Below are 14,120 nucleotides of genomic sequence, written 5' to 3'. Positions count from 1 at the left end.
GGGGCTAAATGATGACGGCTGTGTGGCAGGTTGAAGACGGACGCGGTTTGGAGGGTTCTGAAGGAGCTCTGAGGAGGAATGTGTCCGTCAGGCCAGGAGAGCAACGCTGACCTGATCTAACCTTCTCTGCTGGTTTAATACTGACTCCTAAATACCATCGCTGTGGTTTATCGATACCATGCAGTGGTGGGCCGGCAGGGCCTGCAAGGCCTTCTCTGCTGGCCTAAAAAGTATCTGAATTACCGACTGATGTAAATTATATTTTGCCCATGAATACTTATTAAATAATTCCAAACGGTATGTTCTGGTTCCTTTCATAGTTTTCCCGTGGTTGCGCTGCTTCCAGACATGTTTTTTTTTTCATATTAAATCATTTAACCAATCAGATTTCAGGCATCATCTGTTGCTAGGGTCAAAGAAATCTGCCTGAGGCCTTCACTGTCCGTTCCTGATGGCGCAGTAAAGTAAAGTAAAGTAAAGTAAAGTAAAGTAAAGTAAAGTAAAGTAAAGTAAAGTAAAGTAAAGTAAAGTAAAGTGTCAAACAGACAGTTGCTTCAACCAATCAGATTTTGATTTGGCGACTCAGCGCCTTCTCGCAGGCGTACAGTAGCATCAGCGTATCCAGGCCTTCTGATTGGATAGTCAGAGAGCGGACTAGCCAGAGCTAGCAAGCAGCATCAGTAGCGAGCTGCGCGGGTGAAAATACAGTTTTACAATGGCAGAAGGAGGAGAAACTGATGTGAATTCATGTGAATTGAAACTTTATGCCAGAAATACCACAGGGCAAGCTGGACTTTCAGCCCTGGCTTTGATGGCAATGGAGAAGGATCTGCTGATGGAACTGAAACGCACGGATAATCTATATGACAGAGTAAATGAACTCTTTCTGAGGAAGGAAAGGAGGGATGTTTTTTGTTTACAAAATAATCAGGATTTTGGTGAGTAAAATGTTTCTATTTTCCTATAATATTGATCTTTTATTAAGTTGTTGATGCACAGATGAAGTAGGAGACGTGCACTTCAGCAAAGGCATTTATTCTGGCTGCACAAGTATCTATCTGTTATGCAACAACTCTTCATATGCATGTCTGTACAATAAGATGTTTTTTATAGACATAAAATAGTTATTGAGAGGAGGATTGCTTCAGGCGGATCTGTTCTGAAGGCCTTAGTGTGAAATGCACGGTCCGCCACTGATACCATGCATTGGTAGCATCTTCAGAATGGTTCCCACTGCCCTGCCTGATGAAGTGGTTCCAAATAAGCTGGAAATGTTGAAGAAAACTGCAAAATTATCATATTTTCAAGGGAAAATTTTAAACTTTTGCTGGGTTTTGAGTGTCCGTTTACACAGCGACGGAGTTCTGAGTCACCGACAGCACAACTTTTTGAGAACAGCTCCCAAAACAGAACTTTATGAAAACCCCAATTTTCAGACAAACGGGAGAGAAAAAAAACACCTTCTGTGTCCATTAGGTGTGAATTTACTGTAGGAGAACTTTGTAGAGAACAAGAGCAAGAAAACAAGTTTTTCTTTGTGTGTGTGGTTGTTAAAGTGTGATCAGAGCTGAGCCCAAAACAGAAACATGGTGGTGACTGAAATTGAATTCTGTGGATATATTGGATAACAGAGAGTTTGGCCTCTTAACATGGACTCCATGTGATGCATGGATTTAGACACACTGAGATTCTCTAACTTAATCAACGGAGGAGCTGCAAGGTGCAGAAACACATTACAACACAGCAGTGTAGGTGGGGAACGAGGAACGTGAGAGGTTTTTCTTTTTATTACCTTAAGGGGACATTTATGAGAGTTAGTTCATCTCTGAATTAATGGATAGAGTTACACACTCCACCACTGCCACACACACACCGCCGAATCAACACTGATTAAAACCAAAGTCACGAGGCACAAAGACAAACTCTGCAGTCCAACTGAATTATAATTGCTATTGGTTTGCTGTCTGCCGTGGAGATGGAGATTTTAAATTAAGATTTCGGTTTTTCATTACAGGTTTTTCACATCAAGTAATCACTTCCACGCTAAACTTTCAACTAGGGGAAGTTTTCACTGGGAAATGGAACCATTCGGGTCAATTGTCTTGGTTTTTGGTTCACTTGTTCAAAAGGAAAGTAATTCCTTTTGATTTTTTTTTTTTTTTACAGTAAGGCCCATAAAGAAAAGAACGTCTCTCAAGAATGTTCTGTTCTCAACAGTTCTCTAAAATACCAGGATGGAAAATTCATTCAATGTAAGGTGATCTTTCTTGATCTTCTGTCAAAACAAAGTCCGAAGAGTCCTAAATACTCAACTACAAACCGAAGTCATCAGTTTGAGGGCAGGAAGACCCGGACCTGCTCTGACACACTGGATTCCTGACCTGAACCTCTTCCAGCGCCTTCAGAATGAACTCAATCCACAGTGATCCAGAACTCATCCCCCCAGCATCGGTGGCAGCCCGGCTCATCCTCTACCGGCCGAACGGGAGCAAATCCCTTCAGGGAGAGTCTCAAAATCCGGCGGAAACGCCAAGAGAAGGAGAGCGCCGGGCTGATGTAGCAGCGAGTTAATGCCCGGCGCTCTGGGACGAGGCTCAGATATCACTTGTAAGTGGCTGGAAGCGACGGACCGGCCGCCCCGGACAGGACGCTGCTCTCTCTCTCTCTCTCTCTCTCTGAGCCGTGTTGAAGCAACAGCGTCTCTCCCCACAGCCGGCGTCTCTGGCTCGCTGCAGGAGGCTTTGTATCCTGCAACAAGCTGATACTCGGAGTCAGTGGAGCGCGCGAATCCAATTTGCTGTGTGGGAGCATTAGAGTATTAGACTCCTGCGTTAATTTCTTTCTGAAATGACTTCCAGTCTGTTCTGTGTGCGCTCTGGCAGAGAGCGAGGAGGGAGATGGAGTGAGCTTAAAGGAGGAAATGAGAGGGAAAAAAACAGAATCAGAGGAAACAAGAGGAAGTGTGAGAGAAGAATGATGAGCTCAAATATTCCGATTGTTTCGGCGGAGGATATCGTTTCCACGACTTCTGTAGATTGCAAGTGAAGGGCACGGAGGTGACGGCCGGTTTGGAAGACGAAAAGAACAAAATAAAGTCGAATTTTGGCAGCTGTGGAGAGATTAACATCATGCAGATGGAAAAACGTAGAGACACTAGGACTGGGGTGTCAAACATAAGGCTTCTGGACCTAAACTGGCCTCCTAGAGCCTCCTATTAGGTCCAAGAAATCACCCGGCAGATTGTAGAATACACTGATTTCCAAACACATTTTTTTCAGTGGAGCAAACACAGCTCAACACTGAGACGCTGCTGTGAGCAGAGAACTGATTCATTCTGAGCTAACTAGCATTAGCCTCGAAAATAAACACCATTCAACAGCTACAGGGGAAGTTTTCAACATGTCGTTGTATTTTACACCAGAGGGTCTCATTAAAACTGGATTTACTGATGGAAATTCTAGTAATTTTCCATGTTTAATGTTCTTTTTCACCAAATATAGACTTATTTATCATATATACTGTGAGCATGGACACCCGCATTCTTTATTTCATTCATCGTTATTTTATTCTGTCAATACTTTAATCATTGACTGTTCATTTGTAATGTTCACCTCAGGAACCTGGGCTATAGCACTGTATTTATGAACAGGCACTTTGGGGCAGCTAAGGCACATGCTGGGGTCTTGCGGGGTCTCAGGATGCAGGTGAGAGATTGAAAACTGAGCTATCTAACCATGAACGCCTGGACATCATGTCTGTGTCTGATCGAGTGCAACAATCTGTCTCGTCTGACTTTTCATTTAAAGGTTACGCAAATTTATTCAAATGTTCCATTTCTAATAAATCAATGAATATAAACCACATCATTTACTTAATTTGCAGTTGCTTGGGGAAAAACAAGGGTAAACTTTAAAAGGCTTCCAAAATTGAAGATTTTCCTGACAGAAAACTGGAATGAATCAGATGAGATCCGTCCCCATAATGCTCATTCCTACAGCACTGAAGCTATTACAGAGGCCACACGTCGGAACAGATGACTGGATGAATTTACTTTCTCCTGCCGTCAGCGGCTCACTCCAGCCAGTCGCAGTGAGGGAATAAAAGCAGGAAGACGACTGATATATTTTCCACGTGTTTATGTTTCAACACCGGCGTTGCAGCAGAAGGGAGTGATTCATTCTGGTCGTCGTTTAGAGCGAGAAATCCCATCCTTCAAACCTGAACATTAAAACACAGGCTCCTCATCGGGAGTTTCACCAAGTAAAGCCTTTCTTCATGTCAAAGCCACAGGTCATGGTGGTTCAGACCAGCTGATACAGGAATCTTTTATTTCTAGACCAGAGACGTCTCCTACAGCCGCCGTCATGCTGCTGTTTCCAAATCAAACTGGTTTACAGGACGAATCAGATTCCTGCTCTGTCGCTCTGTCCTGCTGTGCTTCCAGGATGGAGAAGAATCAAGCTCTGCATCCAACCATCCATCCATCCATCATCCATCATCCATCCATCCATCCATCCAACAGTGTGTCCACGTTGAGTTCTGGTTGTGTGGAAAGTGAAAAAAGAACAGACATTTCCTCCGATGTGACCTGACTTGACCCTGACTTGACCCTGACCCTACTTACAGTTCCGGCCCAGGCTTGTGCTGCTGCCGCCACTTCGTGTCCCTTACTATATTTGATTGCACTATTCTTGAATGCGCCCACTAGGGGGCGCAGGATGCTGTCTGACTATAACTGTCCACCTGTCAAAAGAACATTTGGGAAGGCAAGTCGGCGCCCCTCCTATACACTGCGCCCGAGGCAGCTGCCTAGTTCGCCTATGCCCAGAGTCGGCCCTGCCGACTGACCAGATCTTTTGCAAACCCTGCTTCATACGCTACAACTCAACTTTGAGAACAGAAACTTTCTTCCCTATAACTTTTATACAACAATATTCTCAAGTAAAAACAGAAACCTTTCCTTGTGCTTAGTGTGTGTGTTTAACAGAGCTCGAAGCCACCGAAATCTGAACTGCCTGAAAACGGCTCCAATGGTGAAACTTTTTGAAAATGCTCAGACTTTTTTTTTCTTCACTTGACCTAACACATCACCCCAGATGTCAGAAAGCTTGCACTGATTCCCGTTACCCTCCATTCAGCTGGTGTGCTGTTCCAGCTTGGAATCACAGTCGGTTCGGTGCTATGCTTTTCGTAAACGTCACGTTTGTTTTTCTGTGAGTGAGGATCTCTTGAAAGAAAAGCCTCTGGCGTCCTGACTTCTCCCTCTTCTCACTCTGTGTTTCTCAGCTCAGGCGGATCTGGCCGTCCGTCAGCAGGGTCAGGGCGTTTGAACCCTCACTCGTCTGTCCCCAGTTTAATGGACTGTACGTCAGCTGAAGTGATTGAATATGGAATTGCCCCGGAGTGGGGGGGTTATGTCGTCCTACAGTCTGAGCTTTAGATCTGTCTCCAGGAGTTAGGGATGTATTTCTAACACAGTTTTCTGAGCGTTGGGGGGTTCGGCTGTTAGGTATCGCTGGGGTAAGTCACTCGTCAGTAGAAGGGTCTCAGAAGGTTCCACAAACAGACTTCTGCTGACTGAAAATTGTCCAAAAACATACTCAGAGGGTAACATCTATATATTTTCATCTGTCTTCTTCCCATGGGCCAAAACCGAACCCACCAGAGGCTCCAGTTCGGTCCAGGAAATGACCAACAAATGAGAAATCAGAGTGATTGTGTATTGAACAGTGAGACTCGAGCTGGGAGACAGTAGTCTGGATTGTTTAAAAAAAAGATTTCCTCAGTATTACTGCCGAGTTTCAAGACTTTGTTTTCCCTGAAGGTTGTCCAGATTGGATTTACACATGTCAAAGAAGATCATCAGAAACTGCCTGCAGCTTTCATTCTCCGGGCTTTTTATACGTTAGAGAGAGACGGAGTGTCTGCCAGCGTTGGACTTCCCTGTCATGTTTTGGCAAATAAGACAGAAGAGAAGCGATCCCCAGGCTTTCTTGCTTCACATGACTGCTCTCAAGTGAAAACGGGAAACTTTGATTTAGCTTGAGTGTCCATTTACACAACAACGGTGAAAACATCTCCCGAGGTTGACTGATGGATAAAGTCTCACCTTTGATGCGTGTTTCAGTCCTGAAGACGTCTTCGTTCCCACATTACAGAAGGAATTAATTCACTGAACATTCAGGGGCTCATATTTATCAAATCAGAGGCTGAGTTCTTTCTGAAAATGGAAAGCAGATGTAAATTAGAATAAAACTAGCTGGTAGACTGAAGAGCGCAGGAGATGCAAGCGTCAGTGGAATGTTGAAGGCAGAAAACCTCAGTGATGAGTCCAGAACACGGTCCAGGACCCGCATTCCTCATCAGAGATTTATCAGAGAGTCACAGAACCTCAACAGGACTCTGCCAGACGCAAAGAAAGGCTGCAGCGAGAGAAAAACTCAGAGGGAAGAAGAGAGAGACAGATGGTGCTAAAGTCAACTTCTGTTTCAAATGATGAAAACAGGAGTTGTGGCGCTTCTGTTCTGCACTCAACAAAAACATAAACACTTTTGCTTTTTTTTGCTCCCATTTTGCAAGAGCTGAAGTCATCTAAGACTGTTTAGACAAAAAGGCTTTTCTCTCAAATATTGTTCACAATTTTGTCTAAGTCTGTGTTAGTGTGCTTGATAGATGATCCCTCCATATGTCAACAAGTCTGGAACTCCATCAAATGTAAAATCTATTAAAACAAGAATTAGAACTATTTTTGTGAAGGCTCAGAAGAGCCACAGAGAGACGTTCACAGGTGATCCTGTCAGCGTTTAACGTGTTTTATTCTTTGGATCAGTGCTTCTGATCTGGTTGACAACAAGTTTGTTCAATATAGTTTTCATTCATCATGTCTGATTTTTATTGAAAAAATAACTGCTTCATAGTTGTGTTAACACTCTTATCTCACAACAATGTGTCCCTATTTGAGTCCTGGTTGAGTTTATCCACCTTTCTTTGTGAAGTTTGCTTCGTTTGTGTTTTTATCCAGTTTATCCAGCTCATTGGTTCCAGATTGTCTGTGACTGTTTGTCACTGTGTTGAAATTTTTATTTAAAAGCAACGTTCAAAAAAAGACATAGGTTAGATTTTTCATGATAATAATAAGTATAATCTGAAGTGCTGTAGTAATTTCTGAAGCATATCTGACAGTTTTTTCCAAGTTATTTTTGACTTTATGCAGGATTCACTTCAAACCACCAGATGGCGCCATTGCTTTGTGTTACACTCAGTCTGATTGTAGCTGCAGTACCAGTAAAAGACCACCAGAGGGCGCAGAATAACACCACCAACGCAGCGACTCCTCTTATTCAGAATGTTGAACCATTTATTTCTCACTGTGCTTTTTAAATGACAAACTCTGCAGCAGGTGCAACATTAACACAGGAAGAAGGGAGTCCGTTTAACACGTGCGTGTTGTGTTTCCATGTGGAGACACTGCATCCACTGACATCTATTTACTGCAAACTGTAGTTAAACTCAGTTCTAAATAACCTCCCAAACACACACACACATTTTTTAAATGTTGCTAATTTACTTGTGAGAGAAATGTGAGTGAAATATTCAGATTATTAAATTATTAAAAGAGAACTATTTAGTTTTGGGAAAATTGTTGAAAAGTTGCAGAGCTGCTGTCTCATTAATAAAGAATAAGTCGTATCCATGTGATCAGTCGTCCATCAGTAACTTTGGTTTTAACTCCATTCTGTCTTCCCTCTCCAGCTCCTCCAGGAGAGGAGCTCCGCTCAGCGGCAGCGGCCTATCGGAGGGCTCGGACCGGGTGTTGCTGAGTAGAGTGGCGGTCCTGCAGCCGGGGCTCCTGATTGGCCGGAGCTGGACTTCCTCAGAGTGGTTCCTGAACAGATGATGTTCCTGCTCCCATATGGTGGAGGCCCTTTGTGTTGTGACTGATGGGGGCTCACGTCAACTTTAAAAGGCTTCCTCCTTCACTTTAAAGTCCCCCCCCCCCCACCCTCTCTGCTGCAGGCTGATCTGGCAAAGTGTGCCTTTAGCCCCCCCCCTTCTCCTCCCCTGCAGTCGTGCAGCCGTGCACACTCATGAATCCAGACTTTTTGGTGAAAGGGGGCCCGTCTCAAATGCCCCCCCCCCACCACCACCACCTCCACCTCCTCCTAACAGCAGCAGCTGCTCGCCCGGTCTCCCACACAAAGGAGGCCGTGGAGGCGGCGGGGCGGCCGGGTCTCGCTGCAGCTTTGTGTCCTTTGTGCCGCCGACGAGGGAGCAGCACAAGTGGCGGCTGCAGCCTTTTGTGAGAGTTTTGTTTTGGTGAGGGTGTGCAGGGCATGGGGGGGGGGGGAACGAGGACATTCAGCCATCTGATCATGAGGCACACCCTCACACACACACACACACACACACACACACACACACACACACACACACACACACACACACACAGCTCTGAGTGCTGTGGTTCAGGTCTTGATCTGCAGTTACATAAGTTATTGATGCAGATGTTGACATCCAGCTTCAGGCGGTGGCTTCATGTTGACACTGCCGTCACTCCTGCTGGTGGTTGTTTAGTTTTTGCAGAAACAGAGACATTTTGAGCACCTTGGTTTTGTATTTCAAACATGTCAGTAACTCCTGTAGCTCAAGGAAAGTGTCCAGATTCACTTTTGGTGCACTTGAAGCAGCAGGGTGTGTTCTGCATCAAATGTCTTTAAAGTATTTGAGGTTCTCACATGTAAACAAGCAGACGTGCAAAAATAACAGAGGAATCAGATCTTATATGTAGTTATCTTCACAAACTATGAGTTCGTCGCTCTCTTTTGATTTTTAACATTTATCTCTTGTCTTTGCAGCGGTCTTGTGTGCAGGTGAGCTCTCCATGCAGGTGCAGGTCGATGCTGCAGGATGGTTTTTGCTGAACGCCACTTCCTGATGTGAGTCCCCCATGAACCCCCCCCCAGGGCTCCTCCCTTCGCTTTGCTGATGCAATTAGTGATCAGACTCATTAGGAGTTGCAGCCGGTCGGGCTGTGGAGATCAGAGGCAGAGACGATCCCCGGCTGAGGGCCGGGCTGAGGGCCGGGCGGTGGGCGGGCGCGCTCGCGCTCACGCCGGCTGCATACTGAGAGGTGCACGGGTGTGCTGTTTGACCCCCGCGGAGTCTGCTCTGACCTACAGCTCAGCAGCGGGGGGGGTATTAGCATACGGGCCCAAACATTAGCATAGCTCGCAGACAGAAGAAGTTAACATATGGAATTAGGGACCAGGCTTTGTTTACCTGCTTGTTTTTCTGAATTTAGCTGGTTTCTACACTCCAACACTAAATTAAGTAAAGATATGTGTCAGTATAACCGAGACGTCATCCGTCCATCACCGCGTCACTTCAGGATCGATCAGTGAAAACCAGAGAACCAAACTCAAAACAATGACTGATAGCTGAGTCATAAAGAGGTGAATATGATGAACAATGTATCAGGAAAAGTCTGATGGCAGAGCAAAAAGCTCAATCAAAACACACACACACACACACACACACACACACACACACACACACACTCCTGCAGCCTCGTCAGCTCCATCTGCTGCAGCTCTCAGCTCAGAATAAAAGAGCTCTGGAGGAGAAGGAGGCTTTCAGGCTGAAAGGACATTTGAGAAGCAGCATGTGGCTGCAGCCAGCGGCGGGCTGCACGGCCGGCGGCGGGCTGCACGGCCGGCGGCGGGCTGCACGGCCGGCGGCGGGCTGCACGGCCGGGGTCGGGCTGCACCGACGGGGCCAGCCCGGAGGGTGTCTGAGGCCGTCCAGGTTCAGAAACACACCTTCAGGAGTGTTTCTGTTTCCAGCTTTGAGTTTGTGGAGAGACTCGTCAGAAGTCTCTGCAATAAAACACACAAAGTGATTCGACACTTTTGAACATGAGGGGAAACTGATATGGCTGCGAAACACTTTTTAAATCTTGAGTCTCCGGTTCCCTTCCTCTTCCTGCAGTGGAGGAAAAGTGAAGCAGTTCAGTCCTGCTGTGCGACTCGACATGTGCTTCTGTTGTTGTTTTTGGAGGATTTGGCTCTGAATGGATGAATGGCTGCAGGCTTGTGCCAAGCACAGGTCCCCCCCCCCCCCCCCCCCCCCGCCCCCCTCCTCCTCCTCCTCCTCTCTCCTGTCATTAAACCGGACGGCAGATGGAGCGAGCGCTGGGATGGCTGCTGTGGAGATTTTAAAGGGCCGAGTGCGTTTCAGCTGGTCGTGTTTGGTCCATTTTTAAAACCCCCTTTGATACAAAGGGTGTGTGTGTGTGTGTGTGTGTGTGTGTGTGTGTGTGTGTGTGTGTGTGTGTGTGATTCTCCAGGTTCAGTCACTGGTGTTAAGATGTTTGATAGAAACTTGACTGGAGGCGACCCAGCAGGTCCGATCAGGTGAAGGTTTGGGTTGGTGAAGTTTTAGTTTCTGATCAGCGTCTCTGTTTCTGCCGTCACCTGTCTGTAACCATGACAACCAACAACACAACAATGGAGGATTCCGGGGTCGTGCTCCTGCTGCAGGAGCTCCTCAGCTCCTTCTGGCTTTTAAAACAAAGGTTTTATAGTCCAGAGTGATCCAGAAGGTCCACTTCAGCATCCGTCCACACTAATCACACTTTCCTCAGTCTCACATCCATAGGTTGCCATGCGTTTCATATGTATGCTTTGCGTGTGTGTGTGTGTGTGTGTGTGTGTGTGTGCGTGTGTGTGTGTAAAGCTGCCGCAGCAGCTGTTGACGCCGCAGTACTTGACGTTGATGTGCTGCACGCAGGTCAGAGTGACTTTAGAAAACAATTCCAAACACACAAAAGGCTCTGAAAGGGTCTGAATGTCCGACTGGAGAAAGAGGAGAAAGGCAGCGTGTGCCGGGAGCAAAGGATCACCGCCATTAACCTGCTGTTTTTATTCCACTTGAACTCTTCTCTGCTGAATGCTGGATTTATTCGTGACTGCAGAATTTTCTGAAGAGTTGTTACGGGCATGTTTTCAGTTTTCACGTGTGTTTTGTGTGTTATATATGTCTGGTTGTTCCTGCTCCACAGAATATGTTAGTTCATGCTTTTAACCCCTGAGATGAAAGAAAGTAACACGGAAGACGGCCATTATGTGTCAAAGTGTGAGCTGACTTCATTAAATAAACAGAAAACTGGCATGTTATCTGAAAAGTCTAAAGTTTCTCTATAAAATCTCCCTGCAGCTTTCACAACATCATGTTTAGATCATCTTTTATTATTAGCTTGTTTTAATTTCATTATACAGGAATAAATCTCTCATAAAGACTGCCTTTTCAGAACGTTAACACTAAATACATTCTTCTGCAATGGTCTAAAAGCTAAAAATGGATTGGAAACATGATGAAACGACTAAACTAAAACCTTTGAAACTCTGCAAACAGCTGGCATGATGGATGAAAGAGGCTAAATAGGGGGAAATAATTCATAATAGTTGTTACATTTCCAGTAATCTGAGCCACAATTTTGGTTTGTGCAGCAAGGTGGTCAGTGATCAAAATGAATGATCGCTCTGCATCGCATGAACCAACTGTTGCAGCGCAGCGGCCTTCTCTGCTCGACTGCCAGAGTGTTTGTCCATCTGGAGCTGCAGGTTGCACTAGTTCACGTTTTTAAAAATCTGTTTTCCTGCAGCTCAAAACGCGTCTGACAGGATGCAGCTTGTTAAAACAATTGCATGTGTGTGTGTGCAAGACATCCAACGCTGTGTTGCTTTCAGTTCTTCCAATGCTAAAATCAGCAAAACTGCCTCAAAACATCTGAAACTTTCCTAAAACCTGATCTAGTAATGGAAGTAATCATTTAAAAATATGACAATTTGAATATAATATCTGCTTTTACACAACCGTTCACAAAAAAGGAAGAAAAAATCTCTTCAAATGCACCAATTATGATGCATTTTCAAGAATTTTTCCCCTTCTTTTCATCTTCAGCTGGTTTTCAGTCTGTGCATGTGACAAAGAGTTCCTTAAAGATAAAGATCTGCAAACCAGTCAGCAAAATCAGCTTCAGGTGTTTTATTGCTGAGACGCTTTTCATGTTACAAAAAGCAGAAAACATCATTTGACATGAGACGAAACTACAGATCTTGGTTCACTAACATTTTCATGTTTCTGTTTCATGCTTTGAGACACTTAAACACAATCAGACGGTTTCACTTTGTTAAAAAACAAAGTGAAACACAACAAACTGTGATTTTGTAACCATTTTTTCAAATCATTTTCACTTTCCAAGAACATTGAATCCATTTACAATTCAAACAAACTTATTAGTAGATACAAAACATCATTTGACATCAGATTAAACTTGCAGAGGGATTTTTTTTCTTTTTCACATTCAGTGAAACACAAACATGTGAACACTTTGTGAGACTTTTCAAAACTTTGTGGGTTGTTCCATTTTCCTTAAAACACTGCTTGGAAAAGTATAAATTACTTTGTTTCCAACAATATTTCTTTCATTTCCAGCTTCCTTCTCTTCAGTACATCCTAAAATGTTCATAAGATATTCTAACAAATTCTCATTAAGTTAATTTTTTACCATTTTCTAAAGTGAAACCTTTAGATAAAAGGTATTTTTCTTTAATTTTTTTTCATGTTTAAGAATAATAATAATAGTTTTGTCATTGTAAACTTCTAAAGTGAAACCTTTAGAGAATTAAGACAATTCTGGAAAGTGGGAAACATTTGGCTGACTGCAACTGTTGTGGTGTTGCTCAGCGAAGAGGCCGTCGTTAAAAAGTCCCTTTTCAAGACGTCCTCTTCCTCAGCACCGCTTCTTCTCCTGCTGCGCGTGCTTCCAGGTGCGACATTTGCTCTGTGGCCGGACCACAGGACGCAGAACTCGCTTCTTCCTCTCCAAACCTCATCCGCACAAAGAATGAGGGTCGATGCGTCGCTCTCGCGGCATGCCCGACCTCGTTCACAGAAAGAATGAGAGTCATCTTGGCATGGACGGGACGAGAGGCGACGGGCGGCCGGCGGGCCCCTCCGGGGCCGGGGCCGGGGCCGGGCAGAAACAGGGTCACCCTGTCCATCAGGGTGAGTATTTCCAGACGAGAAGCCGTGCGGCTTCGCAGCCAGGTGGGGGCGCCGCGGCGGCTCAGCGCTCCGGGAGGCTGATCTCAGGAACCCAGTCGTTCAGACGCCGGCTCTCCTCGCAGAACAGGTGCAGCTTCTCCAGAGAGGGGTCCTCCCAAGACCCGTCCGCCGGGCTCTGCAAGCACAGGGGGGGAGAGGGCAGCGTCACACACCTGCTTCTGCACACACACACACTCACTCACACACACACGCAGGCTGACGTCCGCCGGACGTACCGTGATGAGGACGCAGTGCGCGTCTTCCAGCTGCTGCGTCTTGCCTCCCACCAGCTCGGCCAGACGCTGCATGTCACTCACTCTCACGATGCTGATGTCGTTGTCGAAGCAGAAGGACTGGATGAGGGTGAAGTGGATCTGCAGGGCGATGTCGCACTCGAACTCCTCGTCCGTGGCCAGGACGCAGAAGGACACGCTGTCCGGGTCGCTGTGGAGACAGGGAGAGGTCGCTTCCTGTTAGCTTCACGCTGAGCTGAAATCCCACCGACTGCCTGCCGTCCGGTCCACTCACTCGGTCATGATCTTGGCGCTCTCGTAGACGCCGACGGTGAGCCGGCCTTCGCTCTGAGCGCAGACCAGCGCTTCCTTCAGGGACTTCCCAGGAGACTGCATGCTGCTGGACCAGGGCCGGGGACGTGTGGAGGAGTGTGTGTGCTGGTGACGTGTGGAGGAGTGTGTGTGCTGGTGACGTGTGGAGGAGTGTGTGTGCTGGTGACGTGCGGAGGAGTGTGTGTGCTGGTGACGTGTGGAGGAGTGTGTGTGCTGCTTTCCAGCCGCCTGCCGGCTTTTATACGGCGGAGCCGGCACACGCTGGCCCTCCCATTGGTCTCCACGGCACAATGGCTGCAGCCGGCCCGGAGCCCCCCCCCCCCACCGTCCTCGGGGACGCGTGCCTATAGAAAAGTCTCAGAGAGTTGTTGGGGGCGCTTGGATGAAAGGATGATATGTAGAAACTCTCTGACCTCTGAACGATTCTTTCTCCCTTACAGGAGATCA

The 14,120-nt window shown here is 46.2% G+C and overlaps 1 protein-coding gene across 1 annotated transcript; it reads right to left on the bottom strand.

The window, feature by feature from the left end:
* Positions 1-13,112: 13,112 nt before the first annotated feature.
* Positions 13,113-13,736, bottom strand: LOC115382837 (growth arrest and DNA damage-inducible protein GADD45 gamma-like). Its single transcript, XM_030084757.1, has 3 exons — positions 13,636-13,736; positions 13,344-13,551; positions 13,113-13,243 (listed from the first exon to the last, which is right to left on the bottom strand). The coding sequence occupies exons 1-3, from the start codon at positions 13,734-13,736 to the stop codon at positions 13,130-13,132; spliced, it is 423 nt and encodes a 140-aa protein (XP_029940617.1). The 3' UTR covers positions 13,113-13,129.
* Between the last annotated feature and the right edge of the window lie 384 nt (positions 13,737-14,120).

The sequence above is a fragment of the Salarias fasciatus genome (genome assembly GCF_902148845.1).
Source record: "Salarias fasciatus chromosome 7 unlocalized genomic scaffold, fSalaFa1.1 super_scaffold_4, whole genome shotgun sequence".
Lineage (NCBI taxonomy): Eukaryota > Metazoa > Chordata > Actinopteri > Blenniiformes > Blenniidae > Salarias > Salarias fasciatus.
This window is presented reverse-complemented; position numbering and strand designations above follow the sequence as displayed.